Source organism: Pongo pygmaeus, chromosome 20, assembly GCF_028885625.2.
Source record: "Pongo pygmaeus isolate AG05252 chromosome 20, NHGRI_mPonPyg2-v2.0_pri, whole genome shotgun sequence".
Taxonomy (NCBI): Eukaryota; Metazoa; Chordata; class Mammalia; order Primates; family Hominidae; genus Pongo; species Pongo pygmaeus.
The window spans coordinates 51,507,761-51,530,885 of record NC_072393.2 but is presented as its reverse complement, the minus strand read 5'-3'; the positions used below and the strand labels follow the sequence as shown (position 1 = coordinate 51,530,885).

At 47.9% G+C, this 23,125-nt stretch overlaps 1 protein-coding gene across 1 annotated transcript in view; it reads left to right on the top strand.

Annotated features, from left to right (window-relative positions):
* OPA3 (outer mitochondrial membrane lipid metabolism regulator OPA3) overlaps positions 1–22,819 on the top strand; it is a 58,288-nt gene extending 35,469 nt beyond the window's left edge. Inside the window, exon 2 of the mRNA XM_054463701.2 lies at positions 20,794–22,819. Coding sequence (XP_054319676.1) covers positions 20,794–21,194 — 401 coding nt within the window. The 3' untranslated portion in view covers positions 21,195–22,819. The remainder of the gene's footprint in view (positions 1–20,793) is intronic.
* Positions 22,820–23,125: the final 306 nt, after the last annotated feature.

The following is a 23,125-nucleotide window of genomic DNA, read 5'->3' as shown; positions in this document are numbered from 1 at the left end:
AATAAAGATCCATGTCAACCTTAGGAAAAATATCCTTTATTTATCCTTTCACTCAAAAAACTCACTGAGGTGGTCCCGCACTGGGACATGGACCCAGTGCCTTGGTAGGGCGTCTCCTGCAAAAAACAAACAAACAAAAAAACACTCACTGAGTTACCCACTCTCTGCCCCACCCTATGCTGGGGTCACAGCGGTGACAGAGACAGCCCCAGCCCTGCCCTCACCGGGTCTTACTTACAGATGCTCACACGTACATTTCTTTTCCAGTGTTCCCTACCCCACCCCATAGTTGTTTAGGAAGCAGGGGCTGTGCTGAATCCGGAATCCTCCCCTCTGGAGTGACTCAGGACTATAAACCCATTCATCGCAGCTCACAAAACCCTGGGAGGTGCCCTGAGGGCTGTGCCCTTCCCATCTCCTGGCAGGCCGTGCTGTCCCCCTTGTTGGTTTCTCTGCAGGGCAGGCCGTGCTGTCCCCCTTGTTGGTTTCTCTGTAGGGCAGGCCGTGCTGTCCCCCTTGTTGGTTTCTCTGTAGGGCAGGCCATTGCCTGGAGGGAGGCAAAATGGCTGAGAGCCACCCCAGGAGAAAATGGGCTTTACATAAGCCCCAACCTGATCTATTGGCCCACGGAGCCGCTCCTGGGCCGGTCGCTGTGTTGCTGAGTGGCGGGCTTGGGTCCCCCAGTGGCAATGGCTTGTAGCTGGAGTCGATGTGGATAGAGAGAGGAGAAGCATGGCAACTCTGAGTGTACTGAGGATCAACTGCACCAGGCTCCGTTCTAGTAGCTGGGAACCAGTTGGGAGCAAGCAGAGTCCCTCACTGGAGCTGACATTCTAGTGCAAGAGACCGGCAATAAAGAAGGAAAGAGTGGCCGGGCACAGTGGCTCACACCTATAATCCCAGCACTTTGGGAGGCCGAGGTGGGCTGATCACCTGAGGTTGGGAGTTCGAGACCAGCCTGACCAACATGGAGAAACCCCATCTCTACTAAAAACACAAAATTAGCAGGGCATGGTGGCACATGCCTGTAATCCCAGCCACCCAGGAGGCTGAGGCAGGAGAATCGCTTGATCCCAGGAGGCGGAGGTTGCGGTGAACCAAGATTGCACCATTGCACTCCAGCCTGGGCAACAAGAACGAGACTCCGTCTCAAAAAAAAAGGAAAGAGCTAATCCAGCATGGGGTGATGAGGACTGAGAGGAATGGAGCCAGGGGAGGAGTTCCGGACTTATGTACGGGCACCGCTGATCTAGACACAGGGCAGGGAGGAGGCAGCGCTTCAGATGGAGGGAGATAGAAAGAGAGCTGTCAGTATCTGTGAAAGTCCTAGGACAGATGTGGTGTTGGCCTGTTCCTGGAACAGCAAGAGGTTCTGGCTGTCACAATAGAGCAGAGGCTCACTGACCAAGGCCTTTGGGCCAAATCAAGGGGACCCTTGCTACCTGTCTTTGTAAATAAAGACTTACTGGAACCCAGGCGCTCATTCATTTACGTATTGTCCACAGTTGCTTTTGCAGTACAGTGACAGAGCTGAGTATTTGCACAGAGATCCTAGGGCTCTTGTACTATCTGGCCCTTTACAGAAAAAGTTTACCATCCCCTGGAATAGAGTAAGCGAGGGGAGAAGTTGGGTGATGGGGCCAGGCAAGCAAAGGCTGCCCCTTGCCTTGACTGGCACAACTGTGGAGGTCATCCCAGCTCTGGAGCCCCCGCAGGATCGCTCAGGCCTCTGCTTCCACCGCATTTGGCTTCAGCTTCCCCCTCTGCAGACTCCTCCCTCCCTTCCTCCTTCCCTATAGGAAATATCCCCAGTGCTCAGCAGTAACCCCCACTGCGCGCAGATCTCAGAACCTCCACCTCAATCTACAGCCACGTGCCACAATAAGAAGCAGAGTTTTAGGCCAGGCGCGGTGGCTCACGCCTGTAATCTCAGTACTTTGGAAGACCAAGGTGGGAGGATCACTTGAAGTCAGGAGTTCGAGACCAGCCTGGCCAACATGGTGAAACCCTGTCTCTAATAAGAATACAAAAATTAGCCGGGTGTGGTGGTGCACATCTGTAATCCCAGCTACTTGAGAGGCTGACATAGGAGAATTGCTTGAGCCCAGGAGGTGGACATTGCAGTGAGCCAAGATTGCACCACTGCACTCCAGCCTAGGTGCCAGAGTGAGACTTGGTCTCAAAACAAAACAAAACAAAAAATTAGCTAGGCATGGTGGCACACACCTGTAGTCCCAGCTACTTGGGGGGCTGAGGCAGGAGGATCGCTTGAACCCGGGTGGTTGAGGCTGCAGTAAACTGAGATCAGGCCACAGCACCTCAACTTGGGGGACAAAGTGAGACCCTGTCTCCAAAAAAAAAAAAAAAAAAAGGAAGCAGAGTTTATATAATCCATTGTGTGCATATTTATACAATAATTTACAATTCTATGTATTTTTAAAGTGTATAATTCATATATTATGTGATACAATATATAATGGAATATAAAATATATATTTTGTGTCATGTATAACATAACATCATCTATTATATGTAGTGTATATGCTTATGTACATATCATTGGAATGAAAGTTTCATTAAATAATTACCCTTAATATTTGCAGTCCAGTTTAATATTTCCTATTTTATTGTATTCCATTTCATGAAGAATAACTACAGATATATATGCATTCTATATACTTAATATATATTATAAACATATGAAACCCATTATGTGTGTTCCATAACACATTGGATGATATGTTAATATCATACATTATATATTATATGTCTTGTTAGAACAAGTTTCTCTGAATAATAATTGTTCTTATGTGTGATGGGCAACTTTGTTACTTTTTATTCTCCTTTATTTTATTTCTTAAAGAAAAGCATGGCCTGTCACACCTGTAATCCCAGCACTTAGGGAGGCCGAGGTGGGAGGATTGCTTAATCTCAGGAGTTCAAGACCAGCCTGGGCAACATGGTGAAACCCTGTCTCTACTAAAAATACAAAAAATTAGCTGGGCGTGGTGGCACACACCAGTAGTCCCAGCTCCTTGGGAGGCTGAGGCAGAAGAATTACTTGAACCCAGGAGGCGGAGGTTGCAGTGAGCCAAGATCGCACCACTGCACTCCAGCCTGGGCGACAGAGTGAGACTCCATCTCAAAAAAAAAAAAAAAAGAAAAGCATGTACATATGATGTATGTATTACACAAACCTGTATAATGTGGGCTGCCTTGGGCCAGCATGAAAACTAACTTTTACTCTGGGAAGAGACTTTTAAGCTGGGATTACAGGTGTGAGCCACTGTGCTCAGCCTCTGGTTGTTGTTGTTGTTGTTGTTTTTCCATTTGTTTGTTTCATTTTGGACAGGGTCTTGCTCTGTCACCCAGGCTGGAGTGCGATGGCGCAATCACGGCTCCCTGCAGCCTCAGCCCCCCAGGCTCAAGCAATCCTCCCATGTCAGCCTCCAGAGTAGCTGGGAATATAGGTGTGCCACCACTACACTCAGCTAATTTCTTAATTTTTTGTAGAGATGGGGGTCTCTTTATGTTGCCCAGGCTGGTCATGAACTCCTGGGCTCATGCCATCCACTCGCCTCAGCTCCCAAAGTGCTAGGATTACAGGTGTGAGCCACCACATCCAGCCCCTTTTTTCTCTGTTTTGAAGTAGATGCCCATCCTGCCTTGTCTTGATTTCCTTTTTTTTGTTTTTTTTTTTGAGACGGTGTCTCGCTCTGTCGCCCAGGCTGGAGTGCAGTGGCTCCATCTCAGCTCACTACAACCTCCGCCTCCCAGGTTCAAGTGATTCTCCTGCCTCAGCCTCCTGAGTAGCTGGGATTACAGGCGCCTGCCACCATGCCTGGCTAATTTTTGTTTTTTTTTTTCGTTTTTGTTTTTTTGAGATGGAATTTTCCTCTTGTTGCCCAGGCTGGAGTGCAATGACATGATCTTGGCTCACTACAACCTCTGCCTCCTGGGTTCAAACAATTCTCCTGCCTCAGCCTCCCGAGTAGCTGGGATTACAGGCATGGGCCACCATGCCCAGTTAATTTCCTATTTATTTATTTATTTATTTATTTATTTATTTATTTTGAGACGGAGTTTTGCTCTTGTTGCCCAGGCTGGAGTGCAATGGCACGATCTCAGCTCACTGTAACCTCCAGCTCCCGGGTTCAAGTGATTTTCCTGCCTCAGCCTCCCGAGTAGCTGGGATCACAGGTGTGTGCCACCATGCCTGGCTAATTTTGTATTTTTGGTAGAGACAGGGTTTCTCCATGTTGCTCAGGCTGGTCTCGAACTCCTGACCCCAGGTGATCCGCCCACCTCGGCCTCCCAAAGTGCTGGGATTACAGGCGTGAGCCACTGGGCCCAGCTAAATTTTGTATTTTTAGTAGAGACGGGGTTTCATCGTGTTGGCCAGGCTGGTCTCGAACTCCCGACCTCACGTGATCTGCCTGCCTTGCCCTCCCAAAGTGCTGGGATTACAGGCGTGAGCGACCGTGCCCGGCCCCCATCATCCCTTTTTATGGCTGAATAATAGTCCATTGTGAGGCTAGATCACAATTTGTTTATTCATACATCTGTTGAACGTTGGGGTTGTTTCCTCTGCGTGGTGGCTATGAATAGGGCTGCTATGAAAGTGCATGTAGCTCGCAGTCTTTTTAGGCTTAGATCATTTGTCTCGAGAGCAGCGAAGCATCATGGGAAGGGCATGGGCTCTGATCCCAAAATGCCTGGAGTCAATCCCTAGCTCTGCCTCATACCAGTTGGATGCGCTTGGGCAAGTCACTGGGTATCTTGTGCCTGATAACAGAACTTCCTTTGTAAGTTTATTATGAAAGTGAATCAATTAATACATGCAAAACACTTAGGAAGTTGCTTAGCACAGAGTAAACAGTTGCAAAATGACTCTGCATTGCCAGCAACAGGAACCTTCCTGGGCTAACTGAAGCAGAAAAAGAACTTACTGGAAGGATATCAGGTAGCTCACTGGAGGCTAAGAAAACCAGCAGGAACCTTGAGAGGTTTATAGTTAGAGATGCCGATGCTGTAACAGAGACCCAATATGTGTAATGATATTGAGTGAATGGAGTTTACTTCTTGCTCCTAAAATAGTAACGTCGGCCAGTTGCAGTGCTCATGCCTGTAATCCCAGCGCTTTGGGAGGCTTAGGCAGGAGGATTGCTTGAGCTCAGGAGTTGGAGAACAGCCTGGGCAACATAGCAAGACTCCTCCTCTACAGATAAAAATAAATTATAAAAATTAAAATACAGCTGGGCGCAGTGGCTCACGCCTGTAATCCCAGTACTTTGGGAGGCCAAGGCGGGCAGATCACTTGAGGTCAGGAGTTCGAGACTAGCCTGATCAACATGGTGAAACTCCATCTCTACTAAAAATACAAAAATTAGGCGTGGTAGCGTGTGCCTGTAACTCCAGGTACTCCTGGGGCTGAGGCAGGAGTATCACTTAAACCCAGGAGTTGGAGGCTGCAGTGAGCCAAGATTGCGTCACTGCACTCCAGCCTGGGCAACAGAGTGAGACTCCGTCTCAAAAACAAAAAAAAAAATTAAAAATAAAAATAGGCCAGTCGTGGTTGCTCATGCCTGTATTCCCAGCACTTAGGGAGGCCAAAGCTGGAGGATCGCATGAGCCCAGGAGTTTGAGACCAGCCCCTGGGCAATATACAGAGACGCTATCTCTACAAAAATACAAAAGTTAGTCAGGCGTGGTGGCATGCTCCTGTAGTCCCAGCTACTAGAGAGGCTGAGGTGGGTGGGTTGCTTGAGCCAGAGAGTTGCAGGTTGCAGTGAGCCAAGATCATGCCACTGCACTCCAGCCTGGGCGACAGAGTAAGACCCTGTCTCAAAAATAAATAAATAAACAAACAAACAAAATAAAACAAAACAGTGAAGTCATGGGCCGGGTGCGGTAGCTCACACCTGTAATCCCAGCACTTTGAGAAACCAAGGTGGGCAGATTGCGAGGTCAGGAGATCAAGACCATCCTGGCCAGCATGGTGAAACCTGTCTCTACTAAAAATACTAAAATTAGCCGGGCATGGTGGCAGGCGCCTGTAGTCTCAGCTACTCGGGAGGCTGGGGCAGGAGAATCGCTTGAACCAGGGAGTTGGAGGTTGCAGTGAGCCAGGATCGCACCACTGCCCTCCAGCCTCCTGGCGACAGAGCAAGACTACATCTCAAAAAAAAAAAAAAAAAACCAAAACAGTGAAATAATGTACCACATAATGAGGTTGCTGTCAACAACAAACCGCATATACAACAGTGGTCTTGTAAAATGATACCACTGTATCTTTACTGTACCTTTTCTATGTTTAGATATGTCTAGACACGCAAATACTTACCATTGTGTTATAACTCCCGCAATTTTCAGTACAGTCACATGCTGTTTAGGTTTATGGCCTAGGAGCAGAAAGCTCTACCACATAGCCTAGGTGTGTAGCAGGCTACACTATCTAGGTTCGTGTAAGCCCACTCTGTGATGTTTGCACAATGACGAAATCACCAAACAATGCATTTCTCAGAATGTGTCCCTGTCATTAAGCAATGCACGGCTGTACTAGCTGGGAACAGGTTGGCAGGGCAGCCCTCCTCCTCCACACAGTCATTCAGGGACTCAGGCTGTTGCAGCTCTGCCATCTTCAGTGTGTTTATTTCAAGGTCACCCTGGGGATGGTCTTCATGAGGACCACAGCATGGCTGGTATGGACCAGGGCTGGAAGTAGCCCACTTCACTTGGCTGGCTTATTTTTCCTAGAACTTGGTGCCCTGACCACACCTAACTGCACCTAACTATAGTCCCTGGCTGGGCAGCCACTTCCCAACAAGGAGCCTGTCTGTTGGGTTGCAGTGAGCATGAAGCACTCAGGGACTCCAAGGTCAGAGGGCTGTCAGCACCATGGGTACCACCCCCGACCACTGCCCTGGACCTACCCCACACCATAACATGGATCCTAGGGGTCTCTTCGTATCCTTGAAGCCTTCCCCAAGATTTCAGGTTCAGGCCGGGTGCGGTGGCTCACACCTGTAATATCAGCACTTTGGGAGGCCGAGGTGGGAGGATGGCTTGAGCCCAGGAGTTCAAGACCAGCCTGGGAAACATAGTGAGACCCTGTTTCTATAAAATGTTTTAAAATGCGCCAGGTGTGGTAGTGCGTGCCTATAGTCCCAGCTACTCAGGAGGCTGAGGCCGGAGGTTTGCTTGAGCCCAGGAGGTCAAGGCTGCAATGAACTGTCATTGCACCACTGCACTCTAGCCTGGCTAACAGACTGAGACGCTTTCTCTAAAAAAAAATTATCTTATTTATTTTGTTTTATTTTTTAGTAGAGACCAGGTCTCCCTGTGTTGCCCAGGCTAGTCTCACACTTCTGGACTCAGATGATCCTCCTGCCTCAGCCTCCCAAAGTGCTGGGATTACAAGCCTGAGCCGCTACACCAGGCCCCAATTAAATGAGGGGTGAACTCTGTATCCAGTCAAGAACAATGGACCTCCCAGACCCCCCTATAGTACAGGATGGCTATGTGGCATGCGGATTTTGTAAAATCTAGTGGCTTTTCCATAAAAAGTGACAGATTAGACACATACTTCCTCTGACACCCCCTGCCCCCGCCTCCTGTGTGGAAGGAGGCTGTGATGCCGAGGGGCAGCAGGCATCTTTTGGGCATGTGGCTAAGAGCCCCGTAATGAGAAAGGTAGGGCTGAACGAGAAGGAGCCTGGGTTCCCAGTGACATCGTATGGCAGCCTTCTGGTTGTGGGAGAACAGTCCTCATATGGGGAAGCCATGGGTTTCTCCAGTTTCTGTTGCAGGCTGTTCCTGACTCAGACTCACAGCAATGGCGCTTCCCCAATCCAACAGAGGGGTTTAGATTCTGGAAAATCAAAAACCTCAGAAGTACAGACATTCATTCCCGAGGTCTCTGAGTTTGGTGGGATCCACTTGGGCCCAGCATAGAGACTGTGAACCCCCACCCCGCCGCCTACCATTCATGACAGCATTTGCCAATTCCAGTGAGAGAGGTCCTGGACCCCGGTGTTCTGGCTTTTTTGCTTGTTTGTTTTTTGAGACGGAGTCTCTCTCTGTCACCCAGGCTGGAGTGCAGTGGCACAATCTTGGCTCACTGCAACTTCCGCCTCCCAGGTTCAAGTGATTCTCCTGCCTCAACCTCCCAAGTAGCTGGGACTACAGGCGCCCGTCACCACGCCCACCTGACCTCAGGTGATCCGCCTGCCTTGGCCTCCCAAAGTGCTGGGATTACACGTGTGAGCCACTGTGCCTGGCTTTTTTTTTTCTTTCTGAGACAGGGTCTCACTCAGTCACCCAGGCTGCAGTGCAGTGGTGCAGTCACAGCTCACTGCAGCCTCAACCTCCCAGGCTCAAGCGATCTTCCCACTTCAATCCCCCAAGTAGCTGGGACTACAGGCGTGAGCCACCGTGCCCTGGCCTGTTTTGTTTGTTTAAACAGCTTTATCAAGGTATAATCTACACACCATGAAACTCACCCTTTGTTTTCTTTTATTTTTTTATTTTTTATTTTTTATTTTTTTTTGAGACAGAGTCTTGCTCTGGCACCCAGGCTGGAGTGCAGTGGCGCGATCTCGACTCACTGCAACTTCTGCCTCCTGGGTTCAAGTGATTCTCCTGCCTCAGCCTCCCGAGTAGCTGGGACTACAGGTGCACGCCACCACACCCGGCTAATTTTTGTATTTTTAGTAGAGACACGGTTCCACCATGTTGGCCACGATGGTCTCAATCTCCTGAACTCGTGATCCACCTGCCTTGGCCTCCCAAAGTGCTGGGATTACAGGCATGAGCCACTGCGCCTGGCTGAAACTTACCCATTTTAAGAGTACGATTTGATGATTTTCAGTAACTGACATGGTTATGCAACCATCTCCACATACCAATTTCAGAACATTTCCATCAACTCCAAAAGATCCCTCACGTTCATTTGCAGTGACTCTCCATTCTCCTCCTTCCTTTAGCCCCTAAAAATCACTGATCTACTTTCTGCCTCAATAGATTGCATTATTTGGGACATTTAATATAAATGGAGTCATACAATGCATGGTCCACTTTATTGCATGAATATCTCATTCATTTTTTGTTTTTTTTTGAGACCCGGTCTGGCTCTGTTGCCCAGGCTGGAGTGCAGTGATGTGCTCTCTGCTCACTGCAACCTCAGCCCCACCCCCACCCAGTAGCTGGGACTACAGACATGCGCCACCACACCCGGCTAATTTTTGTGTTTTTTTGGCTGGGTGCAGTGTTCATGCCTGTAATCCCAGCACTTTGGGAGACAGAAATGGGTGAATAGCTTGAGGTCAGGAGTTTGAGACCAGCCTGGGCAACATAGTGAGAACTCATCTCTACAAAACATACAGAAATTAGCTGAGCGTGGCAGAAAATATAAAAATATTAAAATTTTTTTGTGATATTTTTGTACAGAAGAGGTTTCACCATGTTGCCCAGGTTGGTCTTGAACTCCTGGGTTCAAGCGATGAGTAGCCTCCCAGAGTGCTGGGAATACAGGTGTGTAAGCCACTGCACCTGGCCTATGTTTAACTTTTTAAGAAACTGCTAAACTACTTTCCAAAGTGGCTGCACCATTTTACATTTCCGCCAGTGACATGCAAGAGTTTCGTTACCCTACAACTGATATAGTTTGGCTGTGTCCCAACCCAAATCTCATCTCGAGTTGTCATCCTCATGTGTTGAGGGAGGGAAGTGATCATGGGGGTGGTTTCCTCTATGCTGTTCTCCTGATAATGAGTGAATTCTCATGAGATCTAATGAGTTTTAAAGGGGCAGTTTTTTCCTGCCCTTTCACTTCTCCCTCCTGCTGCCTTGTGAGGAGGTGCCTGCTTCCCCTTTGCCTTCTGCCATGATTGTAAGTTTCCTGAGGCCCCCCAGCCATTCAGAACTGTGAGTCAACTAAACCTCTTTCCTTTATAATTACCCATTCTCAGGAATTTCTTTATAGCTATGTGAAAACTGACTAATACAGCAGCTGTGGAAGCATTAGTGGTTGTTCGCTGTTTTGACTATAGCCATTCTAGTGGCTGGGAAATGGCATCTCATTGTGAATTTGACTTGTATTTCTCTGCTAACTAATGTGTTGAGCATCTTTTCTTTTCTTTTTTTTTTTTTTTGAGACGGAGTCTCACTTTTTCGCACAGGCTGGAGTGCAGTGGCACAATTTTGGCTCACTGCAACCTCCGCCTCCCAGGTTCAAGGAATTCTCTTGCCTCAGCCTCCCAAGTAACTGGAATTACAGGCACATGCCACCACACCTGGCTAATTTTTGTATTTTTAGTAGAGACAGGGTTTCACCATGTTGGCCAGCCTGGTCTCGAACTCCTGACCTCAAGTGATCTGCCCACCTCGGCCTCCCACAAATGCTGGGATTACAAGTGTAAGACACTGTGCCTGGCCTCATTTTCTTTTTTCTTGAGATAGGGACTCACTCTTTTGCCCAGGATGTAGTGCAGTAGTGCAATCACAGCTCACTGCAGTTTTGATCTTCCAGGCTCAAGCAATCCTCCCCCATCAGCCTCCTGATGAGCTGGGACCACAGGCATACGCCACCACACCCAGCTATTTTGTGTGCATGTGTGAAGATGGGGTTTCACTATGTTGCCCTCAAATTCCTGGTCTCAAGCAATCCTCTTACCTTGATCTCCCAAAGTGCTGGGATTACAGGTGTGAGACTCCATAGCTAGCTAGAATCTTTTTTTTTTTCAGGTGGCATTTTTTTTTTTTTTTTTTTCGATATGGAGCCTAGCTCTGTCCTCCAGGCTGGAGTGCAGTGGTACCATCTCAGCTCACTGCAACCTGCAACCTGCGCTTCCTGAATTCAAGCAGTCTTCCCGCCTCAGCCTCCTGAGTAGCTGGGACTACAGGCGCACACCACCACACTCAGCTAATTTTTATTGAAAACACATATATTATGAAATATTGCAGACATACAGAAAACAATATAATGAATACCCTTGTACCCACCACTTAGAATTAATAGAAATGAACATTTTGTCCTCTTTGCTTTGGTTTTTAAAGAGAGAAAGCTGAAGCTACAGTTTAGCCTCGTCATTCTCTCTCCCTGCTCTGGCACTCTGGAGGCTGAGGCAGGAGAATCGCTTGAAACCGGAGGGTGGAGGTTGCAGTGAGCCGAGATCGTGCCACTGCACTCCAGCCTGGGCAACAAGAGCGAAACTCCATCTCAAAAAAAGAAAAGAAAAGAAAAAGATACCATCCTCTTTTGTGAGTCAAGTCCTTCTCCACTGGGTTCTCTACCTTTCCCCTTTTGATTGGCAGGAGGTCTCTGTATGTCCTAAATTTGAGTTATTTGTCAGATTGATGTATTGCAAATGGCTTCTTCCAGTCTATGATTTGCCTTTTCCCTCTCTTGCTGGTGTCTTTTGAAGAATGAAAGTTCTTTTCTTGTTTTTTTTTCTTGTTTTTTTTTTTTTTTTTTTGAGACAGAGTCTTGCTCTATCGTCCAGGCTGGAGTGCAGTGGCACCATGACAACTCACTACAGCCTTCAACTCTCAGGCTTAAGTGATCCTCCTAGCTCAGCCTGCTGAGTAGCTGGGAGGAAGAGGTTGCAGTGAGCCGAGGTTGCGCCATTGCACTCCAGCCTGGGCGACAGAGCAAGACTCCATTTCAAAAAACAAACAAACAAAAAACAAGTTCGAGACAAGCCTGACCAACATGGTGAAACCCCATCTCTACTAAAATTTTTTTTTTTAAATTAGCCTGGCATGGTGGCGGGTGCACCACCATACCCGGCTAATTTTTTAATTTTTTGTAGAGATGGGGTTTCACCATGTTGCTCGGTAAGGTCTTGAACCCCTTCTCTGAAGCAGTCCTCCCACCTTGGCCTTCCAAAGCACAGAGTTTATAGGTATGAGCCAGTACACCCAGCCTCCTACTTTTTTTTTCTAAAAGTGTTATTTTTGTGTCTATCATATTTTGATCTACAATCCCTGTGGAATTAATTTTTGTGTATTATGTGAGGTAGATGTTAAGGTTCATTTTTTTCTCTGTGCATATTCAGGTGATCCAACAACGTGTCTTGAAAAGGCCATTCTTTTCCCACTGCACCACAGTGTCACTTTCGTCACAAGTCATATGACTTTGCATGTGTGAATATTTCTGGATTCTCTACACTTTACCATTGGCCTGTCTATTCATGTGGAAATGCCACCCTGTTTTGATGATTATAGCTTTATGATAGCTTTATATCTGGTAGTGTGAGGTCTCCAGTTTTTCTCTTCAGTATTACTATTCTTGGCCCTTTGTGTTTCCATACACTTATTTTTTTTTTTTTTTTTTTGAGACGGAGTTTCACTCTTGTCGCCAAGGCTGGAGTGCAGTGGCACGATCTTGACTTACTGCAACCTCTGCCTCCCAAGTTCAAGCAATTTTCCTGCCTCAGCCTCCCTAGTAGCTGGGATTATAGGCGCCTGTCACCATGCCTGGCTAATTTTTTTTTGTATTTTTAGTAGAGACGGGGTTTTGCCATGTTGGCCAGGCTGGTCTCAAACTCCTGACCTCATGTGATCTGCCTGCCTCAGCCTCCGAAAGTGCTGGGATTACAGGCATGAGCCACTGTGCCCGGCCCACATTTTTTTTAGTTTTTTTTTTAATTTTTTTTTTTTTTTTGAGATAGAGTCTCGCTGTGTCACCCAGCTGGAGTGCAGTGGTGTGATCTCGGCTCACTGCAACCTCCACCTCCTGGGTTCATGCAATTCTCCTTCCTAAGCCTCCTGAGTAGCTGAGATTACAGGTTCATGCCACCACGCCTGGCTAATTTTTTAATTTTTTCTGTAGAGACAGGGTTTCACCATGTTGGCCAGGCTGGTCTCGAACTCCTGACCTCAGATAATCCACCTACCTTGGCCTCTCGACGTACTGGGATTGCAGGTGTAAGCCATCACACCCCGGAAGAAAACCAGTTTCTATCAGGGTGTGGCAGCAGGCACCTTTAGTCCCAGCTACTCAGGAGGCTGAGGTGTGAGAATCTCTTGAGCTCAGGAGATCAAGGCTATAGTGAGCTATAATTTTGCTATTGCAGTCCAGCCTGGGTGACAGGGTGAGACCTCAACTCTTAAAAAGAAAAGAAAAAAACAGTTACTACATTCAAACAATTAAAGTGTAGATGTACAATTAAAATAATTTATAAACAAACTATATGACTGAGAATAAGAACTAATTAGGCTGGGCATGGCGGTTCATGCCTGTAATCCCAGCACTTTGGGAGGCCAAGGCAGGTGGATCGCTTGAGCCCAGGAGTTCAAGACCAGCCTGAACAACATGGTGAAACCCTGTCTTTACAGAAAATTACAAAAATTAGCCAGGCATGGTGTTGCGTCCTTGCAGTCCCAGCTACTCAGGAGGCTGAGGTAGGTTGTTGCGGGAAGTCAGGGACCCCAAACGGAGGGACTGGCTGAAGCCATGGCAGAAGAACATGGGTTGTGAAGATTTCATGGACATTTATTAGTTCCCCAAATTAATACTTTTATGATTTCTTATGCCTCTTTACTGCAGTCTCTAAACATAAATTGTAAAGATTTCGTGGACACTTATCACTTCCCCAATCAATACCCTTGTGATTTCCTATGCCTGTCTTTACTTTAATCTCTCAATCCTGTCAGCTGAGGAGGATGTATATCACCTGAGGACCCTGTAATAGTTGCATTAACTGCACAAATTGTACAGCATGTGTGTTTGAGTAATATGAAATGTGGGCACCTTGAAAAAAGAACAGGATAACAGCAATTGTTCAGGGAATAAGAGGGATAACCTGAAACTCTGACTGCCAGTGAGCCGGGCGGAACAGAGCCATATTTCTCTTCTTTCAAAAGCAAATGGGAGAAATATCACTGAATTCTTTTTCTCAGCATGGAACATCCCTGAGAAAGAGAATGTGCACCTGGGGGTAGGTCTCTAAACTGGCCCCCCTGGGTGTGGTCGTCTCTTATGGGCGAGACTGCAGAGGTGAGATAGACTCCAGTCTCCCATAGCGCTCCCAGGCTTATTAGGAAGAGGAAATTCCCACCTAATAAATTTTGGTCAGACCGGTTGATCTCAAAACCCTGTCTCCTGATAAGATGTTATCAATGACAATGGTGCCCGAAACTTCATTAGCAATTTTAATTTTGGGTCGGTCCTGTGGTCCTGTGATCTCGCCCTGCCTCCACTTGCCTTGTGATATTCTATTACCTTGTAAAGTACTTGATGTCTGTCACCCACACCTATTTGCACACTCCCTCCCCTTTTGAAACTCCCTAATAAAAACTTGCTGGTTTTTGTGGCTTGTGGGGCATCACGGATCCTACCAATGTGTGATGTCTTCCCCGGACGCCCAGCTTTAAAAAATTTATCTCTTTTGCACTCTGTCCCTTTATTTCTCAAGCTGGCTGACGCTTAGGGAAAATAGAAAAGAACCTACGTGAATATCAGGGCAGGTTCCCCGATAGTAGGTGGATCACTTGAGGCTGCAGTAAGCTATGATTGCACCACTGCACTCCAGCCTGGGTGACAGAATGAGATCTTGTCTCAAAAAAAAAAAAAAAAAAAAGTAATAATTTATCAAGATCACTGCATATAAGGTACAGAAATCAATTTATTCCTATCATCAGTACCAGCAACAAACAAATAGAAAATGAAATTTGAAATGTTGTCATCAAAATAGTATCAAAATATCTAATACATAGGAATAAACTGAATTTATATGCAAGATATCTATTCTGTAAACTACAAAACGTTATTGAGATAAATTTCTTAAAGACCTAAATGAAGAGAATACCATGTTCATGGATTGCATTGACAGGAAAATCTTTTCCTCTACCAATCTAGATCCCTGTTGTTGGGAACCTGCAAATTAATTAACAATAGACAGATCAACAGGTGGAAAGAAAAACTTTATTTACACATTAGGCAAAGGGAACTCTGTAATGAGTAACTCATTGAATAGCTGGAAGTAAAGGTTTATTTACCAACTTAAGAAAAAGGGGTTCTTGGTCGGGCGCGGTGGCTCACGCCTGTAATCCCAGCACTTTGGGAGGCCGAGGCGGGCGGATCACAAGGTCAGGAGATCGAGACCATCCTGGCTAACACGGTGAAACTCCGTCTCTACTAAAAAATACAAAAAAATTAGCTGGGCGTCGTGGTAGGCGCCTGTAGTCCCAGCTACTCGGGAGGCTGAGGCAGGAGAATGGCGTGAGCCCGGGAGGCGGAGCTTGCAGTGAGCCGAGATGGCGCCACTGCACTCCAGCCTGGGCGACAGAGCGAGACTCTGCCTCAAAAAAAAAAAAAAAAAAAAAGAAAAAGGGGTTCAGGCTAGATGCAGTGGCTCACACCTGTAATCCCAGCATTTTGAAAGGCCGAGGCTGGGGGATCACGAGGTCAGGAGTTCAAGACCAGCCTGACCAACATAGTGAAACCCCGTCTCTACTAAAAATACAAAAATTAGCCAGGCATGGTGGCGCGTGCCTGTAGTCCCAGCTACTTGGGAGGCTGAGGCAGGAGAATCGCTTGAACCTGGGAGGCAGAGGTTGTGGTGAGCTGAGATCACGCCACTGCACTCCAGCCTGGGCAACAGAGCAAGATTCCATCTCAAAAAAAAAGAAAAAGAAAAAGGGGTTCAGTGGAAAAGTATGGATAGTTCTTTTGTTTTCTTTTTTTTGAGACAGAGTTTCACTCTTGTCACCAAGCTGGAGTGTGATGGCATGATCTCGGCTCACTACAACCTCCACTTCCCAGGTTCAAGCGATTCTCCTGCTTCAGCCTCGCAAGTACTGGGATTACAGGTACCCACCACCATGCCTGGCTAAGTTTTGTATTTTTAGTAGAGATGGGGTTTAATTAGGTTGGCCAGGCTGGTTTGGAACTCCTGACCTCAGGTCATCCATCCCCCTCAGCCTCCCAAAGTGCTGGGATTACAGGCATGAGCCACAGCGCCTCGCCTCTATTGCTTTCCTGTGTGATTTTTAACACTAAAAGAGATGGACAGTCTGTCTCCTCCCTGAAATTCGCAGAAAACTCCCTCGGAGGGGGTTAATGGCAGTTGTATTTTCAGGAGGCTCTCCTTTAGTCCAATAAGAGAAGTGTAGATAACATTTCAAGTGTTTTCACTGTAAAATAATCTTTGTGCCAAAGCTGTGGATTCCTTCAATTGGAAAATTCAATATTGTAAAGATATCGTCTTATAAACTGATTTATAGATTCAAATCAATCCCAATTCTATGCCAAAAGGTGTGTGTTTGTATATTGGTGCATGTGTATGTGCGTGCACACTGACCAGTTGATTCTAGAATTCACATGGACTGAACTGACTTGTCTCCAGGCCAGAGTCAGAGGCGACAACCTGCCCACTGCTTAACGGTGGCTATGGTGCCTTCTTTCAGGGAGAAGCATGGAGCCTGCCCAGCACGGAGCCACTTGTTCAACCTTGTGAAACCAGTTCCTGGGTTTTCACCTTGACCCTGCCCATCCAGGGCCACCAAGAGGGCCCCTCCCACAGGAGACTGAAGTGAATTCACACACCTCACCATGCTTTGCATTCAACCAACAGAAGCTTGGCCTGGCCTGGCCTGGAGTACGGACTTCCTGGTGAACTGACCTCTCCTGGATTAGGATCCGGCTGATGTTTAAGTACTGGCCTCAAGGGTATAGGGTAAAAGGAAACAACGTACATCTGCAGCACAAGGTGTCTCCTGATTATTTAAAAATTAGCTACATTCAGCCGGGTGCGGTGGCTTACGCCTGTAATCCCAGCACTCTGGGAGGCCAAGGCAGGCGGATCATGAGTTCAGGAGATCGAGACCATTCTGGCTAACACGGTGAAACCCCATCTCTACTAAAAATACAAAAAATTAGCCGGGCATAGTGGCGAACGCCTGTAGTCCCAGCTACTCGGGAGACTGAGGCAGGAGAATGGCTTGAACCCAGGAGGCGGAGCTTGTAGTGAGCAGAGATGCGCCACTGCACTCCAGCCTGGGTGTCAGAGCGAGACTCCGCCTTAAAAAAAAAAAAAGAAAAATCATCCTGGCCAGATGCAGTAGCTCATGCCTGTAATCTCAGCACTTTGGGAGGCCAAGGCAGGTGGATCATTTGAGGTTGGGAGTTCGAGACCAGCCTGACCAACATGGTGAAACCCCATGTCTACTAAAAATACAAAAATTATCCGGGCATGGTGGTGCACGCCGGTAATCTCAGCTACTTGGGAGGCTGAGGCAGGAGAATCGCTTGAGCCTGGGAGGCGGAGGTTGCAGTGAGCTGAGATGGTGTCATTGCACTCCAGCCTGGGGGAGAAGAGTAAAACTCCATCTCAAAAAAAATAAAAATAAATAAAAATCATTCTAGGGCTGGGCATAGTGGCTCATGCCTGCAATCAGCACTTTAGGAGGCTGAGGTAGGAGGATTGCTTGAGGCTGGGAGTTTGAGACAAGGCTGGACAACATAGTGAGACCCCATCTCTATTAAAAAATAAAATAAAATAAAAAAATTGTAAAGCCAAATGGACACTAAACTTCCCTGTATGTTTGGATATTTTATAATCAAATTTTAAATAAAGACTGAAAATTAGGGGGAAAAAATAAGTTCTGAAAGTCAACAAAACCTCCCAGTGGTGTAACAAAAAGGAGCAATGAAAAAAACAGGAAGGGAAAGTGAGGAGATCAGTGCAGGGTGGCGTTCCAGACTGGGAAGGAGTAGGAGAAGGGTAGGAGAAAATGGAGAGGAGGCAACAGATAAGACACACATTTAGGGGGTCACCAAGACCACCCTCACTTTTGTCATTGACTGCAAGTTCAGGAGTCTCTAAGACCACCATCAGTTTCAGTAATTTGCTAGAAAGACTCACAGCACTCACTAGGATCAGTTATTCTCATGGTTGTGGCTCATTACAGTGAAAAGAATCAGATTAAAATCAGCCCAGGGAAGAGGTCCATGGGTCCAGGAGAGTTCCAAGTGCCAATTTAATACCTGGTACAGTTGTGGACAGCACTAACTTCTCCCAGCAATGATAAGTGACATGATGTCACCCATCAGGGAAGCCTACCCGAGCCTCAGTGTCCAGGGTTTTTAATAGGGATCAGCATGTGGATAAGGCTGACCACTTGTGTGGCTCCCCTTAGATTCTAGCCCCTCCGGAGGTTAAGCTGATACCACATGGCCCAAAGTCTCCACCATAAATCACCACTGTTAGCACAAACCATTTGGTGTGGCCCAAGGCTCCATGTAAACTCAGGCTGGACATTCCAAGAACTAAAAAATTACCTCCCAGGAGTAAAAGGCAAAGGTCAGATCTCTATTTGGATGAAGTTAATACTTTACTGAGCAGACAAGAAAAATTCGAAGGGCTAAAGAGAGAAATGGGATTTGGACAGAAGATAGAAGAGTTTAAGGGGAATAAGAAAAACATTCATCTTGGTGCAATGTCAGTGTCACAGGGATGACAACAAGCCCCTCTGCCTTTACACATTGTGGAACCAGGCCACCAAACTGCTGAGAAATAGGATTTCGAACTAGTCATTCTGGGGCTAGAATTTATCATCTCATCTAATGTGAAGGTGGAAAAAGATATTTCAGATATTCAAGGATTCAAAACACTGAGATACCAAACACCCTTTCTGCAAAAGGTATCTAGGGATATACTCCAGGAAAACTAGAATGAAATTCAACAAAGAGGATGCAAGTTCCTTAAAAGAGGAGGAGCAGTATGAAGGAGGACAGTCCTGCAGCAGCCCAGAGAACAGCCAGTGTGTCCACGACTATTTATTTAATAAACAGAATAGGAGCAAACATCTGGATGATCTTGGTCCCATGGTAAATTTTTGTGGGTCACATAGTTAGTTTGAGAATCATCATTCTAGGAAAAACTAAAACCTTCATACAGTAACGTCAAAGTTGAAATAAAAGAAAACAAAAATGTGGCATGATACAAAGCAGTGAGTCCAGCTGGCATTTAATGATAATGCTTCACACGCCACTGGTTTAGTGAAATAAAAATACATCTTCATTATGGATCTACAGGATTAATATTTCCATAACCTCCATATTTTACATGGTCTATATTTTCAATTTCAGGCAGCACAAAGCATTGCACAAAGCAATTACATAGGTTACCAATAAACAGTTTAAAAAAATAGGCTGAGTGTGGTAGCTCATGCCTGTAATCCCAGCACTTTGGGAGGCTGAGGCGGGTGGATCACTTGAGGCCAGGAGTTCGAGACCACCCTGACCAACATAGTGAAACCCTGTCTCTACTAAAAATGCAAAAAAAAAAAAAAAAAAAAAGTAGGTGACATGGTGGCACATACCATTGAACCAAGCTACTTGGGAGGCTAAGGCACCAGAATGGCTTGAATCTGGGAGGCAGAGGCTGCAGCGAGCTGAAATCACATCACTGCGCTCCAGCCTGGGGGACAGACCGAGACTCTGTCTCAAAAATAAATAAATAAATAAATAAATAAAGGCTGGGCGTGGTGGCTCAGGCTTGTAATCCTAGCACTTTGGGAGGCTGAGGCAGGCGGATCACTTGAGGTCAGGAGTTCGAGACCAGCCTGGCCAAGATGGTGAAAACCCGTCTCTAGTAAAAATACAAAAATTAATTGGAAATCACTTGAACCTGGGAGGTGGAGGTTGCAGTGAGCTGAGATGGTGTCACTGCACTACAGCCTGGGCAACAGAGCAAGACCCCGTCTCAATAAAAAAAAAAACATACATACATAAATAAAAATAAACAGTAAAAAAATAAAAAACCACTTGTAAAAATTGGGAGAGGAGAGGGAAGGAGATACAATATGTGATGAATTCCATATAGTTCATGGGGTTGAGGGGGAGTGCAGTGAAAAATCAAGTTACTTTTTTTTTTTTTTTTTTTTTTTTGAGATGGAGTCTCGCTCTGTCTCCCAGGCTGGAGTACAGTGGCATGATCTCGGCTCACTGCAGCCTCCGCCTCCCGGTTTCAAGCGATTCTCCTGCTTCAACCTCCAGAGTAGCTGGTATTAGAGGCACGCGCCATCACGCCCGGCTAATTTTTGTATTTTTAGTAAAGACGGGGTTTCACCATCTTGGCCAGGCTGGTCTCAAACTCCTGACCTCAACTGAGCCACCCGCCTCGGCCTCTCAAAGTGCTGGGATTACAGGCGTGAGCCACCGCGCCCAGCGAAGTATGAATTATTGATGGAATTAAAAGTTAGCCTCAGGGCCGGGCACCGTGGCTCACACCTGTAGTCCCAGCACTTTGGGAGGCTTTGGCAGGAGGGTCGCTTGAGCCCAGGAGTTCGAGACCAGCCTGGGCAACGCAAGGAGACCCCATTTCTACAAAAAATTTAAAAATTAGCCAGGCATGATGGCGCGCACACGTTGTCCCACCTACTCTGGAGGCTGAGGCGGGAGGAGGATCGCTTGAGCCCAGGAATTTGAGGCTGCAGTAAGCCGTGATCTCGGCAGTGCACTCCAGCCTGGACGATAGAGCGAAACCCTGGCTCAAAAAAAGAAAAATTAAAGAAAAAAAAAAAGAGCATCAGTATCTTCTGTGTTTATAACGATGCAAAAGCTGACACTCCACCTTCACATGAGTAAGTCATTAGTTAAGGAAGTTTTCCCTACAGGATTCTGGGTGTGAGGCCTGCGCTTGTCTTCGTTAAGGCGCCCCCTCCAGCACGCGTCCGATTGTGGTGACCACATCCCCATTGCTACAACGGGGACATCGAAGCACAGAGGGTCGGGGCTTGCAGGAGGCTGCCCTGCAAAAGATCCCTGACTCCTGTCTTTTCTTGCAGTGTACCACTGGCTGGAGATGCGGACCAAAATGCGCATCATGGGTTTCAATGCCGCTGCCATCAAGCCGCTGAACGAGGGGGCAGCCGCCGAGCTGGGCGCGGAGCTGCTGGGCGAGGGCATCATCTTCATCACCGCTTGCAGCTGCCTGATGCTGGAGTACTGGCGCCACCAGTTGCAGCAGCGCCGCAAGGAAAAGGAGCGACGCGTTGCCAGGGAGGCGCTGCGGGGCGAGGTGGGCCAGTTGGGGCTGGCGCTCGAGGAGTTGCAGGCGCAGGTGCAGGCGACGTCGACGCAGCTCGCCCTGGAGGAGCTGCGCGCTCAGCTGCAAGAGGTGCGAGCCCACCTCTGCCTCCGAGACCTGCCGCCTGCACCCCCAGTTGCGCCGGCGTCGGAGAAATAGGAGGTCTCGGGGCCCTGGTCTTGGACGTGACTGCTGCCTGCACTGCGAAGTCTCTGTTTTGGCCTATTCTCCGCACTGTCCCATCCTGGACCGGCCCAGCTGACACCACCCAGTCCTTCGAGGGCGCCGGAGAGATCCTGGGCTGGAGCTGATCCAACCTCCCTACTAACCTGCCCAGTGGTACCTTCCACTGGGACTCCCCGCCTCCTGCAGGTGGAACGTTCCAAGAAGGACCCCGCCCTATCCCACCCCGCCCCTGCCAGCGCATTGGTTGAGCACTTTGGAAAGACAGCGTCGTTTATCAGACCCCACCTCCCTACCGCGAGGTAGGCCAGCAGGACGTCCACCTCTTTTGGCAAAACAAAATTGGATTCTGCACTTGGATTTAGCCACCTCTCATTCTGTCACCCGCACCCTCACTCACCTGAGTGGACCCTTCCCCTAGGACGCTCATCCTTTGCACCGAACACCACCTACCTCCTCCTCATTGGTACAGACCATTGTAAAGATGCACAAAGTTCCTACGGACTTCCCGACCCACCCCCTTGCATCTACGTCAGTCTTAGGGGGAAAGGTGGGGGTGAATGAATCCTGGACTACGTTAGCTCCAATGAGTCACCACCCTGTGGCTCCTGACCTTAATCCATCTTAGTACCTGTCATTGACATCCTCCCCTCCCTGAGTGGATCGATCCAACAGAACCCCCCTCTTCTTCCACCTATGGCGCACCCCACTGGCATGGCTATGCTGGGTCTTCCAGGGCAACGCCTCCTAGCCCGGCATTCTGTGGGCTGTTCCAGCAGGACGTGGCCTTTTGGGAGGAAAAACTGGTCTTGACCGGGGCTAGTCCATTCTGGCTTTCAGTCTCAGTCACTTGGTCACCAGTCCCCAGTCCTGGACCTACTGCTACTGTCCTTTTATCCGGTCCTCCCTCGCTGTCCTCCTCAGTTGCCTTTGCTAGGGACCGGCCTGTCCCTTTACTACCCGTCATCGTCAGTTCGCCCAACTTCCCTCCAAATCTGCCCCTCACAGTACTCAGGGATCGCCCTTCCTGCCTGCCTTTGGACTGGCCCAGGTCCTCCTCCGCCCTCCTTCACGCAAAGGCCTCCTCCAGGGGTACTACCTGTCCCTCAGCCCAGATGTCCCCCTGTCCAAGCAGGGTATTCCACCAGGCCGTATGACCTACCCACCCGACAACTGAAGGGGGCGTGGATGAGCTCTGTGACTCTGAATGCTACTTTTTAAATAGACCGTCAGCGTTTTATAATTAAAGCAGCTCTGGGGTAAAGATCTTAAGAACGTGTCTGAGAACCATGATGTGCGTCTGCAAAATGTCACTGAAATTAGGAAAAAAGGCCGGACACAGTGGCTCACGCCTGTAATTCCAGCACTTTAGGAGGCCAAAGCAGGAGGACTGCTCGAGGCCAGGAGTTAGAGACCAGCCTGGGCAACATAGCAAGACCGCATCTCTACGAAAAATGAGAATATTAGCTGGGCGTCATAGCAAATGCCTGTAGTCCCAGCTACTTGGGAGGCTGAGGCAGGAGGATCCCTTGAGCCCAGGAGTTCAAGGCTGCAGTGAGCTGTGATCCTGCCACTACACTCCAGCAAGACCCCAACTCATTAAAAAAAAAAAACAAAAGAGGAAAGAAGCTGGGAGAGTGGTAGAGTGGGGGCAGAGAATCATCTTATGAGCCCTTTCCCAAATCAGAAACTGAGGCCTGGGGTAAGCAAATGGACTTGCTCAAGGCTACACAAAGTGAGGCTGCTTCTGGCCTCTCCTAGGGTGCTGAAGGGCAGGGTGGGGTGGGGAGGAAGTGGCCTCCTAAGGGGCATGGGGAGGGAGGCTGGAGGGGGCAGAGATCATCCTGGCTGCGGGCCTGAGGATGAGTGAGCAGGCGCAATGTGCAGAGTGGGAAGATGAGGGGAAG